The sequence below is a fragment of the Ahaetulla prasina genome, chromosome 13 (assembly GCF_028640845.1).
Source record: "Ahaetulla prasina isolate Xishuangbanna chromosome 13, ASM2864084v1, whole genome shotgun sequence".
NCBI lineage: Eukaryota > Metazoa > Chordata > Lepidosauria > Squamata > Colubridae > Ahaetulla > Ahaetulla prasina.
In genome coordinates, this window is record NC_080551.1 from 19,335,818 (window position 1) to 19,363,333 (window position 27,516).

Genomic DNA, 27,516 nt, shown 5'->3' on the forward strand with positions numbered 1-27,516 from the left:
AAGACTCGGCGCATGCCCCGAGTGAGCGACCCGCTGAGGGGGAAAGTTTCGTCCCCGGGGTGACCTGCGTCCCCTCCCCTCCCCCCACCCGTGACCCGCAACCGCGTTCACACGAACCTTTTTTTGTCAAAGGTCAGTGAGTGAAGGGCCTCGGGAACTCCGGCCGCCACCTTTCCCCTCAAAAAATGGAGTTCCCGTTTAACTGTAGTGTGCGGATTTGGGGGTACAGTTTAGCCAGCTGCCTTATTTAAAGGGTTGAAGGTGCTGTAAAAGAACTGCGAACCGGGAAAAAATGGTAGTTTTGGGTGGGGGGAGAGTATTATAATAATGATGTCTGTGGAGATTCTCAGTCATCCAGGTCATGGTTGTCCCAAAGGTGCTTTTTTCAGGAGGCAACTGGACTTTCTTGGGTTTTTTTTTCTTTGAAGACGTTTCGCTTCTTATCCAAGAAGCTTCTTCCGTTCTGACTGGATGGTGTGGGAATGGAAAGATTTCTATTCCTTCCAGACAGCTGGTCATTTGCGTCCTTTTAGAGGCTCGCTGAGGCCACCTGGAGGTTTATTCTGTGTCCCCACCATCCAGTCAGAACGGAAGAAGCTTCTTGCATGGGAAGCGAAACGTCTTCAAAGAAAAAAAACCAGAAAGTCCGGTGGCCTCTTATTATAATACTTATGCATTTCTTAGTAGAAATCATTCCTTAATTCTATAAACCCAGAAAAAAAGGATTTGGGGGGTGGGGGGTAAAAGTTTCTCTTCTATTGGTCAAAAGAAGCCGGTAGGCGGGTTAAAGGAGTTGTGAGAACAAGGGCAATTACCCTTAGTTGAACTACACGTGTTCTTCCCAGGGAGTTGCAGAGGGTAGCTTTTTTTATCCTCTTTGGCAGGGCTCATAATGCTTCATTCTTAATGTAGGCCCGGATTTTTTTTTATTTTTTTTTTGAGAAGTAGGGAAATGTTTATTTTTGGGTCTCCTGTTATTAGAAGATCAAAGACAATAATTTTGAAATTGGAAACTTTTGTTAAATGCATTTGATGTGCTCTTCTTCCCTCTAGTGGAAAACAATGGCACGGTTGGCTGTACTACGTTTAGTTTTTTTTCCTTTTATTTTTTTTAATAAAAACACTTTATATAAAATATGTTTCACTTAGTTCTTTTCTCTTTTCTGTTTTTTAATAAAAACACTTCATATAAAATATGATTTAGTTCTTTTTTCTTTTTTAAAAAACAGTTTATATAGTATAAACATGTTGTACCTAGTTCTTTTTTCTTTTCTATTTTTTAAAAAAAAGCACTTTATACAAAATATATTTTACAGTTCTTTTTTCTTTTTTAAAAAAAACACTTTATACAGTGTAAACATGTTTTACTTAGTTCTTTTTTTTCTTTTTTTAAATAAAAGCATTTTATATAAAATATGTTGGTTTTAAAAGGTGTTACAGACTTCTTCTGATCTGTGATATATTACCTGAAATTTTGTAGGGTTTTTGGGAAAACTTAAGTTTGAATTCCCCCCCCCTTTATTTATTTGAATAAAGCTTGCCAAATTTGGGTGTTACAAAATTGAGCCAAACAAAGTTCAGTTCTAAGCCACCATAACAAGCCTGCTCTTACATTGGAGGGCTGCAATCTATATATAAAGCAATTGTCTGAAATTTCTCACAATTTGTTAATTAGTCATTAAATTTAGATATAATCCATGTTGACCATCATGTAACTTTAATATTGTATGAAGACTTTACACTGATGTATTAGCTTATGTATAATTAAAATATTTCTATTAGGCTAATGTCTGAAGCTTTACAGGTAAGAGGTTGCATGTGATTAAAACATAAGAACCTTAAAATGCCTAATTTGATTCCTATTATGTTTTTTCACCCAATATAGGAATTCGTATCAGTCATATTTTACATCCAGTTGTTTTTAATCGTTGGAGCCTATTTCTTATCAATCCTTTTTTTCCCCACTTGTTTTACTTCTAAAGATTGACCTGTTACTCAGTTGTTGAAGCATAGAATATGATCAAACAAAAAGAGCATTTTAAATACCAGTCTTTTGTAGTAATTGAAATCTATCCTCCTGAGTAAATGACATAGAATAAAGACAGGCAGCTTCTTATCAAGATAACTTTTCAAAACTAAATATATAAAGCTTCTGTTTCTTAACTAGTTGAATGTGAGTAGACTATGATAAAATTTATTCTATTAGCAGATGCTACACTTTGTATCAAATCTGACTTTTCAAGTAACTGCACAAACACATTAAAACAACTGTCTAATTTATTAGTTACAGTACTGTTCTAAAGCTGTGACTGATCAGTAATATTTGCATGAGTGATGATGGCATAATGGAAGTTACATATGATTAAAACAATACTTCCCAAGAAAAAAACCCCAACTTGTTTTCAAAGGATGCACATGTATGTTGAAGCAGGTATTATTCAAGACAAGGATATTCTTATCTTCTCATATAACCCAGTGAATGCCTCTTTTTTATGGCAGTCATATCTATATTATTTAGACAGCTGATGAGATCAGGAATTAGCTGATAAATATAACTGAATACTGCTGTTGGACATACAACTGTTAGGCTAGAAGGATTAATAAGTCTGCAAGTTGAATTAATAAAATGATATTCATCACACATATAAAATAAAATAGCCAGGTTGCCCACAAAAGAATTATCATATGTAAATACAGCATCATATATATAAAGCTTACAGCTCAAAAGACCCTGGTTTTTTTAAAAAAAAAACATACTGTAGCTGGTTGTAACTGGCTATATTTACTTTGTGTTGGTTTTTTTTCTCAAATGAAGAAACATTAATGAACAGACATTTAAATTATGACATGGAAAAATCTGTCAAAGCTGGGAAAGAAAGAAAAGAATATGTTATGGTCTTGGGAACATTCATCTTTAAGTATGTCATTATCAAATGATTTGAGACCCAATTCTCCATGCAGTATTTTAAAAATGATTCTAAAAATTATTTCAGATGACATTCTAGGAAATCTTTGGGTTGGGCTATATGGAAACAGCATTTGAGAACATTTTTTAGAAGTTGTGCTTTCTGATTAGGTATATTTTTAATGTAGTAGTTAAACATATCCTTTTACTAATGATTCAACTTGTGCAAACAGCCATTTTCCAATTATTTTTGCCATACATTGGGTGGAAATTTGCAGGCAGAAAATCCTCAGTTCCTTTTTTTAAAGCTACGGTAATTTACATAGCTATAAATAATAATGCATTTTATTTTAAAATGTATATTTATGCACAGCTAAAGAGATAGGCTGCGGAGATAGTCAAGCGTTTACTGGGTTTTGGAAAAGACATCCAAATGACATTATACTGAGGAAAATAAAAACAAAAAATCATTTAAATTAGTGGTAATCTTAGTTAAATACTTCTTTCCAAATATTGCAGACACAATAGTGAGTCACTTACTGGTTATTCTCCCATTGTCAAATACTTGCTCTTTAATACTGTGATGCATTTCAGTTGCAGTGAATTTTAAAAGCACAAGGAGATCTTGTGGAACTAAATGCTAACACTGCATTTATGCAGAGGTCCTCAGGGCTTTTTTCACGTACTGTGGTTCAATTTCACCTGCTGATTTTCACATCAACCATTACTAGTATTATTTAATAATAACCATTGTTAAATTTCTGCACAGTGAGAGTCACCTTTTTCCCATCAATTTCCCCCCCAGTATAATACGTTTGTGGCATTAAATACTTTTAACTATTTTTAACCGAAGCAGCAGATGTCAAAATTCATAGAAGGGAGTCCCATTAATGGCACTCTGTTGTCTTATTCAGGAAACCCTAGTGAGGAATTCCCTTTTCCTTTTGTGCTATCCATTGTTCACTAATGGTTTTCTTTTGTAACCTGATAACTAAAGTTGGAATGTGGGGTTTTCTGACCTGAGAATAAATCCATTTGAAAGACTTTGTTTCCTAGGTGACATGGATATGAAATGTCTCTCTCACCAATCTCCTGTAGTGACTGATCAGTTTAATCTTCACTATCTAAGAATCACCGAATCCAGTACCCAACAGTAATAACAAATGTATAGTTTCAGAAATTAAAACCACCTTAAAAGCAATTTGACAAACACAACATTATTATTAGAACATTTATATACATCAAATGAGTTGTCGGTAATTATTTTGGCCTCCTATTAATACATATACACACATCAACAAATAACTTAAAAGATCAGCTGAAGCTATTTTAAGTTGGTAAATTAGATTAGAAAATTGGCTCACCTAATAGTAACATATGTGAGCACATAGTCAGCAGTCCTTGCAATCATGCAAGATGGATTCATGAGGCTTTCTCATGAACCGAACGGTGACATGGAATTGTTTTCAGTTTAATATCCCTCCACTGTGACTTGAATAAGGGATTTAACTTGTAGCCAGTGTCTGAATGACTCTTCATATTTATGTACAGAAAAAATTCTTCTCTTGATGGCTCTTTATTTAGGAGAATAGTTTGTTCACGCTATACAGTATGTAGCGTATTATCTCAGTTCATATCAAGGCAAAGCATTGCTAGGATTGATTTAACTAAATAATGATTTACAGTCAGCCAGAAAGCTAGAATCAGAAGCCATGACTGAGAAAGATTTTCAAGCCGTAGGTTGTGCTAATTATGATTCTGTGCCATGGATAAATTAGCATATTTTGCTTAGAGGATTTGTTCTACATTTAGAAGGGTCCAGTCAATGTTGAAAGATAACTACAGCTAAAGCATGAGTTGCTAAATATAAAGAAAAAAAGAATGCTAACATGTATTGCAGTTCCAATTTTGTCTGGCATTGCATTCAGGCAAAGTGTTAATTCAGAATTTTTAATCCCTGGTTTGTCGGATGAGCCCATAGTGGCTTCATTCACACATAACACTATGCTATAGTGGGCATGTTTACACATGTACAAAGTGAGTATTAAAAAAAATACATTATAGTGTTGCATTTTATGTGAATCCACCCTGACCGTTAGATCCTACAGTGTGTTCTAAGATAAGGTTATTGAAAATTATAATTTGGTGTGAACAATGCCTATTGTGAGATTTGTCTCCAGTTATCTGCTTCAAAAGCAATATTTTGCAATATAACTACTGTCTATCTTATGGCACATTGTAGTTTGTGGAATTTGAAGATTGATTTGTTTGGCAGAGTGTGCTGGTATGAGAACAGTTCCACCTTGGCATGACAAGTTGTTTTAAAATGACCTTGGTTCCTTTCTTTACAATTTGCACATAGCCATACAAAGATAACAGGAAACAAAGAGCAAACCTAGGCTTACTATGAGTCAAGAGAAGGTGGTGATTTGTACAAAATAGAAAGCACAATCCACTAAACAATTCCCATTTGTTTCAGTGGACATGCAGGAAAATTTCCTAATCACTCATGGATTAGCGTTAAATGGAAGGGAGAGAAAAGACTAACTTGCAGCTCTCCCCTTTTTGACATCAAGCTTTGGTTGGTCTTCCATTTGGAGCATCTTGAATTCAGAGCATAATTGTTGATTGCTGGGAAAAAGAAAATTAGGCTGGATTATGGTGTTAAAATAACAGGGAGGGATGAATTGAGGTAATGGAACATGAGCAGTCTCATTCTAAAGCCTTTCCAGTATCTTCCCTTTAAATCAGTAAATTTTATGAGATTTTGATGAAATCCTTCTCTTCCTTCACATCCTCAGAGACAAGGCTAATGGCGTTCTTCCATTCGTTTCTTGCGAACTAAAGAGAGAAAGAGAAAGGAAGAGGGGCAAACATTGCTTTGTAAGTGTCACAAAATATTTTTTCTAATTTTGTAACTTTTTTTGTAAAGGTGATTAATAAACAATTTTATTTGTGTTCACCCCTTCCATCGTGGGACCAGTATCATTTGTCATCCTTTAATTTTGTACCGTAGTAAATTTGGACAGCAAATTATTTAACCAAAACCTAAATATGCATATTTTGGGTTCCTGTGTTAGTTGTTTATCTATAAACTTCGTTTTACACAGTATAACTTGTATTGTTTGGAAATCCAACATAAAGAATAAAGTGTTACTGAAATACCAACAAGTTTGATTTAATTCCTTTTCATCAGTATTTGGTTTTCTTTGATATACTGTATGGGGTTCAGCCATCATGTTTTACCATATTATTTCACTATAGGGTAAAAACAGACTAGCTAATCTGATTAGAAAGCTTCTGGTTATGTTTGTAACCCTCTCACCATACCCTCAAAAAAAAAAAAAATTATCAGTAGACAAATTCCTAGTTAGCCTTGTTTCTCATGAGACAAACTTTTCTGACCATCAAGAAAGAAGATGTCTGTTTATTTTTACAAATGATGGTCACTCCTTTTAGTCCACTCTTGCTTCATCAATATGGTTTTGTGTGAAGAGAGCCTTGGTGATCCTTGTGTATCAGATATGTCATTTTGTGAGTCCTTCGGGAGAAGGGCGGTATAAAAATTAAATTATTATTATTATTATTATTATTATTATTATTATTATTATTATTATTATTATTATTATTATTATTATTATTATTATTATTATTATTATTATTGTAATGGCCCAAACAAGACTGGGCATTTTCTATTTTTCCTAGTCTGAATTGAGTTCAGTATTTTCTCCAGTAAGGATGCTCCTGAGCTTTCACCAGTCTGAACGGTTGGTATCTTACCTAGATCATTATTTTTAGTGATGGCAGCTGCTACCCTGGTTCTCGGGCCTTGCTTTGTAAACTGGTACCCAAATTTGAGAATCTGCGAATTCTCCTCCAGCATCTGAGCAATCTCCATCTCCACTGCTGTACCAAGCTGTTGTCTCTGAGAAAGCAACCGAGATTGAATCAAATGGAAAACATCATTGCTGGTTCACAGCAGCGTCCCTCTTTAGACAACTTTAAGCCTAAATTGATATCATATCTTCATCATCTGTGCAACTCCATGCACAAAACTAAAGTCTCTAAGGGCTTAACTAGATCTAATGGTGGTGGAGCTTATCATAGTCAAAGTACATTCACTTAACCATGTTATTAATTTAACATCTGCAATGATAACAACTGTGGCAAGAAAGATCATAAAATGGGGCAAAATTCACTTAACAAATTTCTCACTTAGCAACATAAATTTTGGGCTCAGGTGAGGTCTTCCTGTAAAAAGTCAAGCAGGGACTTGCATTTTGAGCAAACCAGATACTAATCCCTCCCCCCTGAAATAATTTCCTAGCTTTATTAATCTACTTTGCCACTGTAAGAGGGAAAATGCTAGACCAGGGAAACTAATCTCTTACAGCAGCATATTTCTGAGTGTAAAAGAAACATTAATATCATCACACTTATTATCTTGCATGATTGAATTTTAACATACTGAGAAAAATCAAATATATACATTAAATCAAGCTGATCCTGCCACTTTGAGCTCTGTCTTATTACAAGATCCCAGACAAGGCTCATCGCCAAACAGCAATTTTTAGAGCACCCAATCCGAAGTTCTACTCTGCTATCCTTTTCTTACCTGATTGTCAATTTTGATTTCTGTCAGTACTTCATTTCCTTTCAGAGCATCAACCAAAGCAAGGATGCCTGTGCCAGTGATAAAATTGGATTCTATATTTAGGCTTTTCAGTGTCTTGTTTACTTTTAGCGTATCTGCAAAAGCCTGAAAAGAAACACAGCAGTTTTGTTTCTATTCGCCTTAAGAAATATTACATTTCAGAATTGACCTTTCCACCATTGTCACCTCAAAATACTTGGATACAGAATGAATATGTTAAATAAAGTATAATAAGGCATTCATGGAAAATTCAAAACAGTGCAAGCCTGCAGCTCTTCAAACATGAAACTTTACTTTGTTTATATTTTAGTGTATTTATTTATTCTGCATTATTTTCTAATACTTTTTATCAACCGAGTATTAAAATAGAATATGCAATTTTCCCCAAGAAAACCTCACCATTGCAACAGGGTCGTTGCTTCGAGTAGCTGCCAGGCTGAATTTTTTCACGTGGTTATTGGTTTCCAGAGCTTTTGCAAACTCTTTAAGAGTTGGAATTGGGATGTTCTGTATAAAATAAAATAAAAGCTCTAGTGTAATTGCTTGAATTTAATAGATTCCAGGGTAGTCATATAGTGAGTGACCTGGTTCTGTCAAAGTGGTACTAAGTGAAAACTGTATTTGACAGCACAGTATCCCAAATTGTAAATAAATCAACTTTCTGAGCAGGTCCCTAATTTTAATTTGGATTATACACATTTAATAATATAACTTGTATCCCACCTTTCTATAAAACAGCATCAAGACAACTAACAAAATATTTCAAATAAAACAAGAGAATTGGTCAGGCAAATAAATTAGGATCAATCTAAAGCTAATAAGAGACAAACACATTTTATCTAACTAGATGAAGAAGCTTTAAAAAAGGAAGAGTCACAAGCATCACTTCCACAACAGAGAGCACAAACATGGTCGTTTCGATCTCACACTCAAAAATGTTGTGTTTATAAGGCTGATCGTTGGTCTTTTAAATGTTTCAGCATATCTTTTTGAAAGGAATGAAATTGCAATTCATCATCCTCTGAAGTATCATTACCCTGGTGACTTTCATGTTTGTAAAGAATGCAAATATATAGTCTTTTTTAAAATTTCAATTTGAATACTGACATGAACTTTCATATCTGCTTCATAACATCTTTGGTGGATGAAGCTATAGTCTAAAGAAAAAATAAAGCCCATCTCAACATATTTTACAAGTTAAGACTGGGACAATAAAACAACTGAATTTGACTTTGATAGAAGTACCTTTATGTTGTTGAGATTGACTTCTTGGAGAGTGGGATCATTTGCCTTAATTCTTTGCAAACAGGCTTCAACATTTGTTGGGTTAGGTGGTTCTTCAAAAACAGGCTTGACCTTTTCACCTTTAACAACATCTGGGGGGGAAAAAGCACTAATGCCACCCTTCTGTCCATATACCATTAATGCAAAATTTTCTTTAGAAATACTATTTTTGGTAAAGTGACCTATTCATTCTAGGCCACCAATTATAATCTGATGGATTATTTTATAACAACTTTGGCTTTCTCATTTCTACAAAGTCATCTTTGTCCCTTCTCTCCTTGTTTTAAACTTTTGTCCACTTTCAACAATTGACTGCGATGTCAGGCTGCCTAGCAGGCATGGCTACAAATTTTTATTTTGCAAACACTTTATCCCTTATTCAAGACTTTGTTTACTCAACAGAAGGCTTTCAGACAAGGCTGTCAAGTTCTCTTCCTTTTTCTTGCAGATAACTAGGCATAAGCATTCATAAATTTTCATACATCATGATAATTAAAAAATATGGTTTTGGCTTCGCTGATTATGTAAACATAGCCAATTTTGATTTGCTCAATAAACCATGATTAAACCAGGGCATAGGTTAACCTCATGTTTAACTTCTCATAGCCAGCTATGTTTTCATTTATATAACTCAGTTCGTAGAAATTCCTAAAATAGATTCTTCACTAGCTATTTTAATTATATATTTAAAAGAATACTACTGCTTAAGGGGAAAAATATTATTTTTGGAACAAAAGTCCCTGACAGAGCAAATTCCTAATTACCTCATTCACGATGGGAATGCAGTTTAGGAGACCTGCCATGTTGACCAATTGCTAATTGGATCTTTGCAACAATTATAATCATCACAGTGGGAAAAAGATTAGCAGCATAAGTAGTTTGATGGTTGCAGAACATTGTTCTCTTGCTTGGCGTGATAGGATGCAAGGGAATGTCTCTACTTACTTTTCACAATTCCTTTGCCATCTTGACCAGTGGTTCCTTCATCAAACCTAGGGTTGTTGACCAAGTTATGAACTCCGAGGACAGCTAGAAGTACCAGAAATACCAGCAATAAGATGTCTTGAAAAGACATGGCCTTCATCTAGAATCTCCTGCTTTTCCCCTAGAATTCTTCAGTGTTACCCATCAGTAGCTAATATATCAAGAGGAGGATAATCAGGTCTATTCTTTTTCATTTTGGATGATTTATTTAAATTATTTTATACTGCTGATGAGGAAAATTTGCCTCTTCAAAGAAGCTTCCCAGGTAACATTTTACATAATTGAAAATGCAAAGTGTAACCCAATAAAACCTGGAATGTAACCGCAAAAATTAAAAATCCGGTTTAAAAACGGAAATGGGATTATCATTTATATGAAAGCAGATGGGAATGAGTTTAAACTATAGCAGTTTAACTGATTGAGATAAAAAGTAGAGCAGATAAAACTATCTAGAAAAAGGGCAGTGATGAGTTCAGTACCTGTTTAACTAAGCCATATGATATACTAAAGGTAAAGGTTTCTCTGTCAGTCATGTCCGAATCTAGGGCTCATCTCCGTTTCTTGGCCGAGGAAGCCACTGTTGTCCAAAGACGATTTCCATGGTCATGTGGCCAGCATGACTATATGCCAAGGGTACAGGAAACGCTGGTACCTTCCCACTCAAGTGGTACCTCTTTAACTACTTGTATTTTCATGCTTTTGAACTGCTATCTGGGCAGGAGCTGGGGCAAAAAACGGGACCTCGCCCCATTGCACAGAGTTCAGGTCTCGAACCCGGGCTGACAGATCTCCAGTGCTCTTTAACTGCTGAGCCATCACATTCTTTCATGATATACTAGCAGCATTCTATTAGCTATTTCATCCGTAATGCATTTCTTAAATGGAATAACCCTTCCATTTTGGAAAAGATGTGAAGACTTCACCCATCATGTGCATATATTTCAATAAGTGTGGATGTCAGAAATCTCTACTGGCTGGCTGCATACCTACACTCTTATAAAATACCTATACTCTTCTATAATAGCTCTGAGCAAATATTTGCATGTGGTTAACAGTTCTCTGTGTTGGAAAATGCTTATCCATATGCTTTTGAGTTCTGTTCAAACCACCCCATATACCTGACTGGCTCTTTAGATCTTTGAATATTCAGCATATCTGAATGTTGAAATCTTTGACTAGCCAACATAATCAACATTGCCATTAAACCCAGTTCTAGAGTTCCTGTTGTTTAGTTTATCAATCAAAGGAGTGCTGTTAGTGCGTTTGTGGGATTCACTTAAGAGTAAGGCTCCCATTTGCGGTAGGGGAATGTTCATATACACATCCGTTTCACTAAACCTAGCCATATCTGTGTGCTGTTGACAACAAAAGAAGAACATGAACAACAAGATCCATGGCTTGGAGTGGTAACGAGTTTGGAGTGACTGAAAGGCTGACCCTGCTGTGAAGCAAACAAACAAAACAATCTTGCCACACACCTGCTAGATCATACAACTCAGTATCAGAGGCGCTGGCCAGGGCTTCTTCCAATTCTGGATCCAAAGTCACCTTCTTTTCTGTGTGGGTCTCTATTGGTCTCTCCTTAGGCACAAACGCTTTTCCTTCAAGACAGAAATGAACTGAATCAATTGAAGAGCATGATGGTTGCGAGCTTAGGGAAGTTCATCTGCTGTACTGAGAACGAGTTCAGAGGAAGAACATTTATGGATTATAGGCAAACCAGGGAAATGACAGAAATACTGACTATATACCCTAGGATCCAGTTCTAAATGGGGTTATTGGGGTCAAGTCCTACTCAGCAAAGCCTGTGTAATTTAAAATGCAACTACAGGCCTCCTACTGGACAGCCGTCGAGCCTGTTCACACAGTAAATGCCAACAAAAGCAAACATTTAACTGCTGGTATTATTTTTAGGAAAATGATTCATAATTTCCAAATTTAAAAGCTGGCAATAAGGTAATAATTTTCAAAGGAATGCATCAGCTCTTGAAGGTCTCATGCGTTTAACCTTTCCTGACTCAATCCCATCATGCAGACTGATGGATAAAATGACATATCTTCATTGCTCAGCCACGGGGTTGTCCTGTTTTCATTATTTTATACATGATGTTGTTATCCTCACATTCTTCTGAAGAACGTAGGCCAAGTGCATGTCCAATAGACTGGGTTAAGAGACTGGCTACCCCAAGACAATCCAGATAGCTTTATAGTTCTCTGTGTTTTATTTATTTATTTTATTTATTTATTTGTCATAACAGCATACATAAACATAAGCATGAAGCAACTACATAACATATAAGCATATATATGAGTATAAGCATGTAATAACTATATAAATTGGATATAATGAAAGGAAACAGTAGGACAGGAATGGTAGGCACGTTTGTGCTCTTATGCACGCCCCTTATACACCTCTTGGGAATGGGGTGAGGTCAATAGTAGACAGTTTTTGGTTAAAGATTTGGGGATTTTGAGTAGAGACCACAGGTAGTGTTGGTAATATTGGCTCTCCACTTATAAAGAGGAGGGGAGTGATTCACAAAAGAAAAAAATAATATAATACCGTATATACTCGAATATAAGCCGATCCGAGTATAAGCCGAGGTCCCCAATTTTACCCCAAAAACTGGGGTAAACTGGGGACTCGAGTATAAGCCGAGGGTGGGAAATGAGGCACCTACGGTTGAAACCCTCCCTCCCTCAGCTGAGAAGGCTGGCGGCTCCCCCGCCCCGCCCTCTCACTGCACCGGCAGGGCTTCCGTCCGGTAAAATGTGAAAAAGAAAAAAACCTCAGTATAAGCCGTATATATGAGTATAAGCCGAGCTTTTAAAAAAAAAACTCGAGTATAAGCCGTATAGACCGAGTATAAGCCGGGGAAGTTTTCAGCACAAAAAGCGTGCTGAAAACTGATTCACAAAAGAAAAAAATAATATAATAATCACATGTTATATTTTTGGAGAGCTAAAAGCACTCCACCTGCTTACGAAGCAATGGCTTGATAAGAAAAACCATCAATGGAATCTCTCTATCGATCATGGGAGTGAGAACAGAAGAATAAGGTTGTGACTCCTTATATCCACTGTATGAATTTATGGCAGAGGTGAGGTTTGAATATAGGCTATCCAAGCCATACCACAACTGTTCTCCAAAGCCCTTGTTTTTCCTCACTCTTCTCTTTCATGCACAGTCTTAACATCACGTAAAGGTCCAGTCCTTATCACCAGCCCTGTAACCTGTCATGCTGGAATATCTGCAGTAGGAAGCTTGTTTTTCTCAATTATACTTTAATAAAACCAGATTTAAGGCATTTTCACATAATGCTATTTCTATTTCCCCAGTCTTCCAAAACCATTTTGAAGCCAGGAACGTAATCAATCTCCATTCCTGCTCAACTCGGATCACTGAGAACAAGCACTTCCACCAACAATAAAAGGTAAAAAGGTAAAGGTTCCCCTCGCACATATGTGCTAGTCGTTCCTGACTCTAGAAGCCGGTGCTCATCTCGTTTCAAAGCCAAAGAGCCAGCACTGTCCGAAGATGTCTCCGTGGTCATGTGGCCGGCATGACTCAATGCCAAAGGCACACGGAACGTTGTTACCTTCCCACCAAAGGTGGTCCCTATTTTTCTACTTGCATTTTTTTTAACTTGCTTTCGAATTGCTAGGTTGGCAGAAGCTGGGACAAGTAACGGGAGCTCACCCTGTTACGCGGCACTAGGGATTCGAACCGCTGAACTGCCGACCTTTCAATCGGCCAGCTCAGCGTCGTAGCCACTGAGCCACCGCATCCCACCAACAATAGGCGAATGCAAAAATTACCATCCACATGAGCTACAGAAGCTTTTAAAATTACAAAAGGGGTTTAAAAAAAATTAAGCAGCTAACTCCCATCCCCATTTGTCAACACATCCTGGATGCATTTGGCCACTTTGCCAAACATCTGAGTGGTTAAAATATGAGGAAAGCTCATTGCTGACAAGATGTCATTCCTCCCAAATGGAAATTTTTGATGATGGCACAATGCGATCCGTTAGGGGCCAGACATCTTTCCCACAATCTGAGTCGCATTATAGAACATTCACATTTTTGAGGGGAAGAGAAGAATGAGTCACTTGAGGCCAAAGATTGGGAGGTGAGTCAAGGTGAAGCAGGAGTTCGCTGCGCACTGTTTACACAAGCAGGAAAATCAAGCTAGCAATTTTTTACAGGAGCTATAAAACTGACTGGAAAGATTATATTGGGATTGCTGATAGGACTGCCTGTGAAATCTGTTACAGAGGGTTCCAAGTTCGCCTTCTCTAATAAGTTGCTCTTGAATTCCAGTGTCAAAACTTAAAAATAAATTTTTGTCATTTGAGCTGTGCTGTAGCTGAAAAAGAAAAAAACTGGCTCTATGGTCCAAGAAGGATAATTTGTGTGATTTTTGTGACGCAGGATCAATGCTGTATGAGGAGGGGGTTCTCCAGATCATGTTCGTTCTTTTGTGCCAAGCCATAATGTGTTTGATTTTGACTTAATGCGTTGCATGGATCCATCTCATTTCTGTTGTTTAATGTTATATGAGAAGTAGGCCCCAACGATTGTTCAGCCAACTGTAGTTAAAGAAACCACAGCTTAGAATACTGTGCAAACTCAGCCTGTTCAAGATACTTTTGATCTATAAAGCCACAGCGCTCCAGATGTGTGAAATGGGTCTCCCTAGGCAGATATGAATATTTGCTAGAAAAATGATCAAATTGCCTCTGCTCTCCCACCTCCCACCATTTCCCCCCACCCTACTGTCCTTTCACAGAGTAAATGAAACCATATGGAAAACTTTAATATATCTACTGGAACTCCACAAGCAACTGGAGTGTGGGATAATTTATTTTGTCCAAGACTTCCCTAGTGGACCGTTTTATTCCAAACAAAGAACAAAGGTGGGCTGGAAAGAGGGAGAGGAGGGGGAAACCCAGATACATTAGAATTGGCTTTTAACACTATATTCCAATTTGCAACAATTAATCAGGGGAACGCCTTGCCTCCAGAAACTGGTGGGTGCTCCAATGCTGGAAGTTTTTAAGAAGAGATTGGACAACCACTTGTCTGAAATGGTATAGGGCAGTGGTTCTCAACCTATGGGTCGCGACCCCGTTGGGGGTCGAATGACGATTTGCCAGGGGTCGCCTGAGACCATCAGAAATATGAAAAGTATACTTGCGAGTCGAAGAATCGTGCTCCAATGGTTGACTCCACAAGCCAGCTGCAGGCTCTTCAAATCGCTAGCCAAATTCGGCTTCAGGCGCGATGAATTAAAAAAGAGAGAAATCTTTGCTCTGATGTCTCCCTCTCAAGCCAGCTGCAACCACTCCCAATTGCTAGCCTAATCTGGCTTCAGGCGCGATAAACATAACAGGGGAGGAGTCTCCGCTTTAATGCCTCCATCCTCAAGGCAATCGCAAGCAGTTCAGATCGCTAGCTGATACGGCTTCAATATGGCGATAAATTCAAAACGAAAATAATTTTATGGTTGGGGTTGCCACATTGTGGGGAATTATATTAAAGGGGTCGCAGCACTATAAAGGTTGAGAACCACTGGTATAGGGTTTCCTGCTTGAGCAAAAGGTTGGACTAGAAGACCTCCAAGATCCTTTCCAACTCTTTTTTTTTTTTTTTAATTTGCATTTATATCCCGCCCTTCTCCGAAGACTCAGGGCGGCTTACACTATGTTAAGCAATAGTCTTCATCCATTTGTATATTATATACAAAGTCAACTTATTGCCCCCAACAATCTGGGTCCTCATTTTACCTACCTTATAAAGGATGGAAGGCTGAGTCAACTTTGGGCCTGGTGGGACTTGAACCTGCAGTAATTGCAAGCAGCTCCTGTTAATAACAGACTGTCTTACCAGTCTGAGCCACTAGAGGCCCTGGTATTCTGTTATACACGTTCCTATATGAGATGGCTTTTTTTTTTAAAAGGCCAGCAAATATATATTATCACACCTTTGCGTTACACATAAACGCAAATAGGGTGCTCCTGCCACATTCTCACTTGCTGATCCCCATACATACAGCCCAAGAGTGGTGCCAAAGCTGCCAGTTAAATTTGCAATAGTGAAAATATTTTAATGATTGAATGAGGAAAAAAAACAAATTCCTGTCTATCTGTCAGTGCCAGAAGGAAGTGCACGTGTCGTGAAGTCATTTAACTCACCATATGAAGAAGCAGAAAACCCAGAGCCGAGCTAAAATTCTCAGAGATTCTTGATGTGGAAATATGGGTCGCAAATAGGTAAATGCTCCTTCTCCATAAAGAGAGCAACATTAGCTACTGGTTTTACATATCCCACCGAGGCATAACGTCATTTGCTTATTTGTGGCTGGGTATGATATGTAAATCCAGCCACTCTGTTTATCGCTTAGCTTGATAGGAAACTTCAACCATGGTTTATTCAAACTATGGTTTAGCTCAGTCTGTGGGCTCCGTGATGAGTTTCATCAAAAAGTGATATTCTTAAGACTCACATGTATGGCGACATACATGTTCCTGGGCAGCATCCCTTTTATCAGACGCTTATTTTCACCTCGATTGCCTGTTCCCGATTACTATTTACCACCTAATTTTTCCACTGCGTTGGGCATTGTTAGGTTTTCTGTCTCTTTGCTTAGAAAAACTGTTTCTGCTTTATTTCAGCCAGTACTTCCCAAGCAGCTCAGTTCCAAGGAGAATCAAGCCTGTTAAGCTTTACAAATAATCACTCCCCAGCCTTTTTTTTTTTTTACTGCAAGGCCTGCCAAAATTAAAAATTAAAAAAAAAATTAAATAAAGGCAGTGGTCAGAAACACCACATGTCTTGGACATCCTGCCAACAAGGATCATGACTTATTCTTATGCAAGTATCACAATGAGTTTTGCCAGCTTTAAATCAAGCAAGCTCATCTTACATAACGGCTTGGCAGTTTTTCCTCCAGGCTCACTGGGGCTGCAAAGGGTTATCCCAGCACCGCTGAGTTTTGCAGGATCCCGGTTTTACAACGCCTGTGAGAATAACAGAACTAGAAGAGACCTTGGAGGCCTTCTAGTCCAACCCCATGCTCCAGCAGGAAACGGCTGTCCCATCTCCAGTGTTTGGCGCACCCACAACTCCTGGAGGCACGTCATTCCACTGAACTATTGTTCTAACAATCAGGAAATCTTCCTTAGTCCTAGGTTGGTCCTTTCCTTGATTAGTTTCCATCACCTTGCTTCTTTCCTGCCTTCAGGTACTTTGGAGAACAGGTTGACACCCCTCCCCCCTCTTCTTTGTGGCAGCCCCTCAAATATTGGATCACTGTTCTGCTCAAAAAAAAAATTAGATGAGATGGAAACTTGAAAACGGGCTTCTCCAGATTGGATTAGGAAGGCAAATATTGCAGGGGGAAAACTCCGATCACCAGGGATAAATAAGCTAGATACTGTTTCCTTTGGGGTACTTCGACAAAAGGATTCTGTGCTCAGCAGGTCTGGTTTTCTCTGTCTCCACGAGATCTGCAAGATTGGAGAACTCAGTCAGTGTAGCTCAGCTACTGGATTATTGAAATCATTGCAGAACTGAGGCTGGCTTCTTTTCAGATGCCGTGGCTTACTCTCTCTTGCTTTGCCTCTCCTTCTGGCTTCGGTTTCTGCAAAGAATGCATTGGCTGGATAACTGACAGCTTCCCCCCTGTAGTCCACAGGCAAAAGGAGGACGGGTGAAATTGGCTAATGTTTTGTCAGTTTCCCTCCACTGTACTGTACTTTCTTCCACAGGGACAAGTCCATGGCATCGTGTCAAGCTATTGGTGAGGTTGTTGTTTTCCTCTTCATTCTTTTCATGTGAAATGGAGAGAACGTAAGGAGATTTACTGCCGCAGGACCTACTGCAAGTCAGGCGATCCTATCTTGCTTCTTGCTCTCACTGCTAATTCTTTTCACTCCCCCCAAAGTTTTGTCAACATGGAATACTGTGGACACAGACTGCAACACTGCTCTGTCACACAGAGCAAAAATCCTTTCAAAGCTACGGTGCGCAAAAGGGAGAAGATGAAAAAGGGGGAAACCCCAATTTGGCACTTCGCAGGACAGTTTTAAGACGTTGCAGACAAAATTAATCTCGGCAGCATTTCATCCATTTGACTTTCGGTTACTCCAGCTTGGTTGTCTGAGGAGCTGCAAGGCCATCAAGCCAATGTTCCCCTTTCAAAGACACAAACCTTAGAAGCTGTTAGTTGTGGTGGAAGGTTAGAGTTCCCTCTAATGTGGAAATAAAACCCTACTGTCTAAAAAAAAAAATCCACAACCTAGCTGTTGCAAATACACCTCTGCTGAACTGAAAATAAATAAAATCAGCTCCCCAGCACTGCTGACATTATGAGAATACAAAGATCTGGAGATGCAGAATAGCAGGGTGGGGTGGGGTGTGGGGAGACAATTACCGATTGCTTTCAAACTGCTTCAGAGACTTGGGGAAGTAAATACAGAATATTGTGTGAAGGTGCCTTTGTTTCATCTGGGATCCCGCTAATTTGAAAGACACTTCAGGTGAATCTAGGAACATTTGTTCTATTTCTACCAACAAGGCTTCCTTCTACTACCTTTTACTACTTCCTTTTAAACAATTACTACCAACCTGCCTTCCATTGAGGACCTGTATCCTCCACGAATCAAAAAGAGGGCTGTGAAAATATTTACAGATCCCTCGCATGATGGACATAAACTGTTTCAACTCCTACCCTCAAAACGACGCTATAGAGCACTGCACACCAGAACAACTAGACACAAGAACAGGTTTTTCCCCGAACACCATCACTGTGCTAAACAAATAATTCCCACAACACTGCCAAACTAGTTACTAAGTCTGCACTACTATTAATCTTCTCATTGTTCCTATCACCCATCTCCTTCCACTTACAACTGTATGACTGTAACCTTGTTGCTGGTATCCTTAAGATTTATATTGACAGTTTCCCTATGACTATCATTAAGTGTTGTACCTTATGATTCTTGAAGAATGTATCTTTTATGTACACTGAGAGCATATGCACCAAAGACAAATTCCTTGTGTGTCCAATCACACTCGGCCAATAAAGAATTCTGTTCTATTCTATTGTATTCTATTTTAGCCAAGACTTAGACAGCGGCCTAATTTATTCAAATTTGGAGTGTCCCTTATGAGGCGGGGGGGCTGTAGAATAAACCACAAAGCAGGAGGAAAGTTTTACTTTTATTTCTTGAACACTTTCAAGGTTGCCTAGTTTCAGAAGTGGTTGTAGAGTAGTTGATATCCCTCCTCTTTGCTAGAGAGCTTCCATGCTAATGAAATGAATACTGTAATCCTGGGGAAAAGGGCTGATGGAAACAACTTTCCTAGGCAGATAGGAGCCAGAATATTTAAGCTAAGTAATATTTGGCAATTCACTTACAGGCAATTAGCATTTCTCAACCTGGTTACACGGCTGCTAATACATTACTACTATTGTAAAATGCAAACATATGCATCTTTTCCTAAATTCAGTGGAGTGTATCTTGTCCCCCAACATAGTCAAAGCTTTCTACTAACTTCAGCTGAAATGCAAATAAATGTCTATGCTTAATACTCATTAGGGTCAATGCCACATATATATATATATATATATATATATATATATATATATATATATATGTATGTATGTATGTATGTATGTATGTATGTATGTATGTATGTATGTATGTATGTATATATATGAATAAAACGAAACATATTTGAATTTTAAAATACCCAACACCATTTCCTTTTGTAGAAGTGATATTTCTCAAGTCCCTGCCTGCCATTTTCTGATCGGTGCCATTAAATCATTTAGCAACTAATTACTACATGCTGTTGGGGTGAGTTAATTCTGGGTGGAGTTTCCTGTTGCTGTTCTCTTTTCAGTGGAAAGAGACGAAGAGAGTTCCCATTTAACTCTTGAGTGAGAAAATCCTGTATGTCAGCCGCCTTCAACCAGATGTTTTGCAACTGGACTGATACTACAGGTCCCCAAATGCCTAGCCTTTGGCTAGGAATAACATCCCGTTCCTGAATGAGAACCGTGAAAGTTGAAAAATATGGATCAGAGCAACATGACTCTTAAGATTAAAAGTTACCTTGAGAAGCCAACTGGCAAGTTTATTAAATCCTAGCGAGCCAATATGGACAGAGGTCATGTATGCCTTTGAGTCACGGTATCCAAGCCTGATATTGAATATTAAAGCAGAATCCAGGAAACAAGGACAAAAAAAAAAAAATTGAAGTCCAAGGTAGTCCAAGAGCAAAATCAGCAAGTTGTAAAACCAGCAACTTGTTCCTCTTGTGCTTTTTTTTTTTTTTTTGGGGGGGGGGGCATTGATTTTTGTTCTTAAATGCTTTTAACAATTGTAAACTGTCCGGAGTTGTGGGAAGACAGGTGACATATAAACTTAATTGTTACATAACTTTTCATATTGAACTCGATTATATCATGATAATAATTTAGGGTAAGAGAAGGTGTTTACACAAATTGCAATTTAAACCCTTGCAATTTGCATAGATGTTTGTCTGCTTGGTCGGGGAGGGGCGGTGAGGGGCGGCTTACCACAGAATCTCCCTTTCTTTATTCGTCACAGTCAGGAACGTACCTTTCTTTTCTCCAGTAAAGGGTACAATATCTGGTCTGTCTTGGTGCTCCAATGCTTGTTTCTCCAAGTAGGACAATAGCCGTTCTCTATCGAAAGGTCCCGTGGCGGGTTTACTGGTCTGATCCTTCTGTCGAAAGCCGGCTGGTAGAAGGGCATTCTGCCACAGGGAGTGTGTGAGAAATGGAAGGAATTATTTATTTATTTATTTATTTATTTATTTTATTTTATTTATTTTATCACATTTATATACCGCCCTATCTCCCAGGGGACTCAGGGCGGTTCACAGGCAAGTAAAAAGCACATATAAATACAGACTAAAATAACAGTTAAAAAACTTATTCTACATGGCCGAATTATTAAAAGCAATATAAATAATAAAACCCATTTAAAACCAGTATAAATTTAAAATCTAATCCAGTCCTGCGCAGATGAATAAATTATTTGGTCAGGAGGAGCAGAATATTTCCACAACTTCTTTTAATGTGACATTTACCTCACGCGCACGTCTGTTTCAGAGCAAACAGAATAAGGATACAGATAGTCGTCCTTTTTTAACGACCCCGTAATCCCTTGCGGAGGGGTAGAGTCTGGGCAACTGAATGGAGCTGAGTGTTTACTGGCCGGATGCCCTTCCTGTTGCCAGTGCGGAGTTATATTCAGCAAATATATTCTCATTGTGCCCACAGAGAGGAATTTCTGCCTCTACCTAGGATCGAACTCACAGCCTCCTGATTGTGAAGTGAGCGCTCCACTTCTAGGCCACCGCACCACCCAAAAAGGATACAGATAGTCCTCGATATAAAATACTTTTTTAGCGACTCTTCAAACTTACCATGGCACTCAAAAAAGTGATTTACCACCTGTCCTCGCATTTACAACCATTACAGCATCCCCTACCCAACTCAACATATAGAGCTTCCAGAGGGATTTTTTTTTCCCCTCAGAAATTGCATTGCATTTGAAAAATGTTGTACACGCTACAAAGCTAATTTGGGAAAAGTGCTTCAGAGCTGAAGGGAGCTATTGATTAAACCGCCACCATTTTTTCAGACTTGAGTGGAAGTCTGAAAAAAAAATTAGGTTTGTTGAGTGACTAGCAATAGTCATTATACTCTATAGAACATACCTCTGGATCTAGGTCATCAAGGACATTCTCTAGCTGTTTGAGTTCATCCTCAGAGAGTTTGTTCAGAATTTCATCTTCGTTGATGTTTTTGTATTTCTCCAACTCTTTCCGGAATGGCACTGCCATGTCTCTCAATCACGTACGTTGACGTTTACCTGTCAATCATTCACAAGACAGTCTTCCGGATCCCTGTAAAGAAGGAAGATGGTCACTTCTCTCTGATAATTTACAATCATTGCAGAAATGATTTGGCAGCGTCTTACATGATATGATTTATAATACAAAACCTAATCTTAATATCTGCTTGGTTCTTTCAACTACTAAAACTAGATCACATATATGTTTGTTCTAATTCTTCTAACATGCCTCTAAGAATTATTAGCAGCATCTCATGAAGTTCTCACAAGTCAGAAGCTAACTCTACCCACCTGAGCTTTCCATTGTCAAAGAAAAGGAGCATTTATTTTATCAATACAGCTGGTCTGTGTTCAGATATATTCTTTTATTCTTGATTTTTTTCTTCTGGCCCTGCCTCTTTGCTTCTCCTTTGACTTGGCATGACTTGGGTGCTGGGTTGTCCCATGGCCCAATCACAACCATTCACAGAGCCGAAGGATCTTCCATCTCCTGTGCAATGCCTTCATGTGTGGAACTGGAAAGAATGAGATTTACCCAGGAGAATTTCTTCCCACACTTTTCTCAAGGTTAGTTTCTCTATCCCAGCAAACGATAGAAAAATATTTGCTGACCTGGAAACTATTTTCAGTTTGTGCACTCAAGTTTAAAATACTGTTTACCCATTGTATTCATCTATTAAGATCTGCACACAAAATGACATACAAGCAGGGGTGAAATGCTACCAGTTCAGACCGGATCGGGAGAACCGGTAGCGGAGATTGGAGATGATTCGCCGTACCGGTAACAATTGCTGGCTGGCCACGTCCTCAAACCGGTCCACGGCCCGCAGCCCTGCCATGCTTCCCTGCCTTCCACGCTGCCAAACTCATTGTTTGGAGCACCTAAGGAAACGTCTTCCAACTCTTCAAGATCGACTTTAGCGGGGGGGGGGGGCAACGGGTGTGTATGTGTGTGTCCCTCCTCGGTTCTCCTCTCCCAGGTGACAGCCAAGGCTTCCCCGCCTCCTCTTTTCCTAAGAGAGGCAGTGTCTGCCTCCAAGTCCTTGCAGAGGGACACATACACACACACACACACACACACACACACACACACACACAAACATGCCCCTGTTGCCCCTCTGCTGCTACTTTTGCTGTTGGCTTCTTAAAGAGCTGAAAGACATTTCCTTAGATCGCCAAGCTTTAGCAATCTAAGGAAATGTCTTCCTACACCTTATCCTCCCCATTCCCCCCTCCCCCCATTTTTCCATTTCTGTGCCTGGATTCTGCTCCTGCAAGAAAAGGCTCCAATGTTCGCTTGGGTGGGCAGAGGGAAATTCAAAAGCGTTGGGGGCTCCAGAAGGGCAGAATGTGTTTCAAAATGTGCAGCTCCTGGCTCTTAACAGTGTGTGATGTCAAGTCAGCCACGCCCATCCAGTCACAAGACCACCAAGCCATGCCCACAGAACCGGGTTATTTATGAGACCGCCTACTGCCACCGATAGCCTCCCAACGACCTGTGCGCTCCCACAGGGTGGGCCTTCTCAGGGTTCCGTCGACCAAACAATGTCGGTTGGCAGCCCCCAAGGGGAGAGCCTTCTCTGTGGCGGCACCGGCCCTTTGGAATGAGCTGCCTCCGGGGTTGCGCCAACTCCCCGACCTCCGGACCTTCAAACGTGAACTGAAGACTTTATTATTTCATCGTGCGGGACTGGCCTAAGTGTAATTTTAAATTGCAATTTTAAATGGGTTTTATGTCGGTCTATGACCGTTTTAGTTTGATTCGGCCTATTAAATATTTGTTTTTAATTCTGTTTTAAACTTGCTGTTTGTATTTTGTGTTTTTAAATATGGCTGTAAACCGCCCTGAGTCCTTCGGGAGAAGGGCGGTATAGAAATTAAATTATAAATAAATAAATAAATAAAATAAAACTGGTAGCAATTTTTTTTTTCATTTCACCTCTGCATACAAGGTTAATGTCTAAATCCTTACAGACAGACAAGTATTATCAATTTGTGTGAGGCAGAAAGTCATGTTTATAAGTGGGATCAGTTGCTTCAAAATTTTCGGTTGCTTACTTATCCTTGCTTCTCAAACATGTTTTCCTCCCAGAAGGAAAAAAACAACATTCTTATATTCTGAATAAAAGTATGAAATATTACCTTCACTCTGATTTAGCTTCATGATCTCATCTAGTAATGTGATTGTACTGGTTGGAGCACATGATTCTTAAATTATGTGGCGATCCCGTTGTACTATATGTCATTCTTGGACTACTTCTTGAACCTCAACAATATGTCAGATCTCACCCATGTGACCTTCTTCTTACCAATAGTTTGTTTTCAACATCTCAACACTCCCAAGAAACATAGATGACTCAAAATAAAGACATACTTTAGAATTCCCACAATGCTTCTGTCATACTGTCATCTTGAGAACAATTACTCCTCCTTGGAAGGCGTTAAAAATTGGCTCAAAGAACCACTCTTGCTGCTCAATTTGAAAAGTTCCCGGTGGGATACATCAATTCTCTTTTTTGAGTACGGTCTCGAAAAACAATTTTATTGGGCTTAATTTTTTTCTTCTCACTAAAAATGGTTTAAACATGAAGACTCTCTATTCCATTAAAAGAAACCAATCGAATTGGGCTTTGATCCTTGTTGTCGTGTTCAATAGATACTTTTCTGGTCATTTGATGTAATTGTGCAGCTGTTTATACACATCAAGTTCACTCCTCCTTTGATCTAGAGAAGATTAAACAGCTTCATAGTGGAGGAAAGAAGGAAAATATCTCACTTTGCTGTGCCAAAAAAAAGGAACAACAGAACTAGACAAGAATAACATTTAATGGGTGTGGTCCATCAACAGAAACAACCTGCATTTACTTGTTGCTTTAGCCCAGTTGCAATGAGGACTATTCTCTTTATGGAAATATGGAAAAAATAACCAAAAGAAAACAAGATTTACTCTACAAACCTCCCAAAATTGGCACCCCAACATCAGAAGTCATTCAACCAGATTACACGTGGATGGTTGAGATGCACCAAACCTGTAGCCTTCTAGATAAACCCCAACTGCAACTTACAGGTGACCTGGCCAGCAGGTGCAGTGAAGAGAACAGCTGGGAGTTATTGTTCAGCATCCTCTGAAAACTCAATTCTTAATTTATAGCAAAGAATATGAAGAAAGTCAGAGCAGACTGATAATCAAACCAGCTTTCTCTGCCTTGATGTATCCTTTTCCACGTATGTCTGCAAGCTAATTCAGAAAACTGGGCGTTCCAAACTCACTCTCAAGCCAGAGTTGGGAAGCTGGGTTAAAGCTGGATCGCAATTGGGCTGCTTGCATAGATTCAAATCCTCACTCACTGGGTAACTTTGGATCAATCACTTACACTTGATCACTTGCCATACAGAGTTGTTGTAAAGAAAGAAACCAAGAGAAACAATTTGGAGAGCATACTTAATATACTTAATATTTCATGCAAGGCAATTATTCTGCCGCACGTAAATTGGCCTTTTCAGGCCTTTCTCTCCTAGATGCTCCTTCCATAAAATGTTTATCTTCAGAAAGAATTCCTGTTTCAGAAAGCAGCAAACTCTACACTTTGACTAAGGTCACAAACCGATAATCACTTCTTTGAATTCTTCCAGGAGAAACTCTCTGTCTTGCTGTTTCGGATACATTTCTTTCTTTCTTTCTTTCAGAGATAACATTTCATGGGAACCAAGAGTGGCTCTATAAAAATGAAAAGACACATCTTGCAGAATATAAGGCACTAATAGTTGTGATTCGCTACACACACACACAGACACAGACACACACACACACACACACACCAATTCTAGAATGGGAAGAGATTTTAGAGGTTGTCTAGTCTAACTCACTGCTACGCAGAAATCTTGCCACAATGGCTTTTTGTATTGAAAGATAAATTCTGCTTAATTCCCTCCCAACTATTTGAGCAGAGTGTTTCCCAAAGCACTTCATTTCTGCACTGAACTATTTTTAACTCTCTGACCACATTTTTCTACTATTTAGGTAAAAGTAGTCATTTTTCCAATTCCAAGCCATTGTCTCTAGTCCTTTCCCCTGAAGCAACGTTTAAATTTTTTCACAGTGATAAAATTAACTACCCATCCGCCAAGAAGAAAGGAGCGTGCCAGAAATTATCTGTAGCCTAGATGAGCAGAGAAAATGTGAGCTTAACATATCCAAATGCAGCTTTCCTCCCACAAAATTCAGAAACATTCAACCACGGGCATGCTCGTACAAAAATGCTGAAAACCCAGCATTAGTTCTTTCAGCATAACTGATGGAGATTTGGGATTTATTTACAGGTTGTCTGCAGGGTGTGGTAAAAAAAAGTCAGGATGAGGGCTGCAATGATGCAGTTGAAGCTTTGCCTATTTCTCATGCGTGATGCACATAAATAAAATAAGTACAGGTAGTCTACAATTTACAATCGCAACTGAGCCCAACATGTATGTTGCTAAGTGGGAAATACGTTAAAGTGAGTTTTGCCCCATTTTACGACTTTTGTTTCCAAGTTTGTTAAGTGAATCACTGGAATTGTTAAATTAGTAACACCGTTGTGTCGTAACACCGTTGTGTCGTAACACCGTTGTGTCGTGAATTTGGCTTCCCCATGGACTTTGCTTGTCAGGAGGTGGCAAAAGGATCCCGGGACCCTGCACTTGCCATAAATGCGAGTCAGCTGTCAAGCATCCGAATGTACATCACATGACCATGGGGGTGCTGCGACAGTCATAAGTGTGAAAAATGGTCGTAAGTCACTTTCTTCTGTGCGGTTGTAACTTCAAACGGTCACTAAGTGAACTGTTGTAAGTCGAGGATTACCTGTAGAATATTGATTAGACCCACATGGCTGCCATCTTGGGTTGTTGTTGTTGTTTTTTTAACCATGCCCTTTGTATATCCCTGATTATTTGTGTTTGAGCTTTCCATATTGATTTGCCACTACCAGAGGTGGGTTTCAGCAGGTTCTGACCAGTTCTGGAGAACCAGTAGCGGAAATTTTGAGTAGTTCGTAGAACCAGTAATAAAAATTCTGACTGGCCCCACCCCTATCTATTCTCCGCCTCCCGAGTCCCAGCTGATTGGGAGGAAATGAGGATTTTACAGTATCCATCCCCTGAATTGGGGTGGGAATAGAGATTTTACAGTATCCTTCCTCTGCCAGGCCCACCAAGCCACGCCCACCAAGCCACGCTACACCCACAGAACCGGTAATAAAAAAATTTGAAACCCACCACTGGCCACCACTGTGAAAAAGCTAGTTTTTCTTTCAAAAGTAGGCTTTAAAAGTTAGGAAATAAAGACAGCAAGCAGAGCAATAAATAGGGAAGAGGATGTGTTTGGAAGCATATCCATTGCTCACAAAAGATCCACTTCAATCCATCTTCCAATCAATTCCACGAAACTCGGAGGCAAGACTGATAGTTTAATCAATACAAGCTCCTATTGGGCCTTATTCAACCAAAATGAGGGTTATAACCATCCATGCAGGCAGCGTATGTTTCCCGGTCCAGATTCCCAAGATTTAGTTTTTCTTTTTAATCTCTTTTCATTTAAGCTTTTAAAGTTTTCTACCGACATGTTTATTTTGGCAGACACATCTGGCACGGTCACTTGCCTTGCTCTTAAAATGTACTGATTACAAAACTGCAGCTGGATCACAAGGAGGTGGTGTCATCTGTGGATTTAGAAAGGAAGCGGCACGAGAAAGGCAACCCATTTTTTCCAACAAGTGAGTCGCTTTGAACCTTTTGTGTTTTAAAACAAGCATCTT

The 27,516-nt window shown here is 38.9% G+C and overlaps 1 protein-coding gene and 1 long non-coding RNA gene across 4 annotated transcripts in view; one reads left to right on the forward strand and one right to left on the reverse strand.

Annotated features, from left to right (window-relative positions):
* LOC131184663 (uncharacterized) lies at positions 1 to 19,433 on the forward strand. Its single transcript, XR_009152014.1, has 4 exons — positions 1 to 132; positions 5,707 to 5,788; positions 13,167 to 13,261; positions 17,600 to 19,433. It is a non-coding gene; the product is annotated as an uncharacterized LOC131184663 (long non-coding RNA).
* The window catches only part of LOC131184661 (tropomodulin-2-like), a 24,536-nt gene continuing 2,047 nt past the window's right edge, over positions 5,028 to 27,516 (reverse strand). For 2 of the 3 annotated variants that reach the window (XM_058156280.1, XM_058156278.1), the window contains 9 exons: positions 21,588 to 21,776; positions 20,462 to 20,618; positions 11,306 to 11,428; positions 9,789 to 9,872; positions 8,805 to 8,935; positions 7,959 to 8,066; positions 7,521 to 7,664; positions 6,686 to 6,830; positions 5,028 to 5,746 (listed from right to left, as the gene is read on the reverse strand). In XM_058156280.1, coding sequence (XP_058012263.1) covers positions 5,715 to 5,746; positions 6,686 to 6,830; positions 7,521 to 7,664; positions 7,959 to 8,066; positions 8,805 to 8,935; positions 9,789 to 9,872; positions 11,306 to 11,428; positions 20,462 to 20,618; positions 21,588 to 21,713 — 1,050 coding nt within the window. In that variant the 5' untranslated portion in view covers positions 21,714 to 21,776 and the 3' untranslated portion in view covers positions 5,028 to 5,714. Of the gene's footprint in view, positions 5,747 to 6,685; positions 6,831 to 7,520; positions 7,665 to 7,958; positions 8,067 to 8,804; positions 8,936 to 9,788; positions 9,873 to 11,305; positions 11,429 to 20,461; positions 20,619 to 21,587; positions 21,777 to 22,015; positions 22,267 to 27,516 lie in introns of those variants that run through there. The other variant, XM_058156279.1, reaches the window with a different exon arrangement.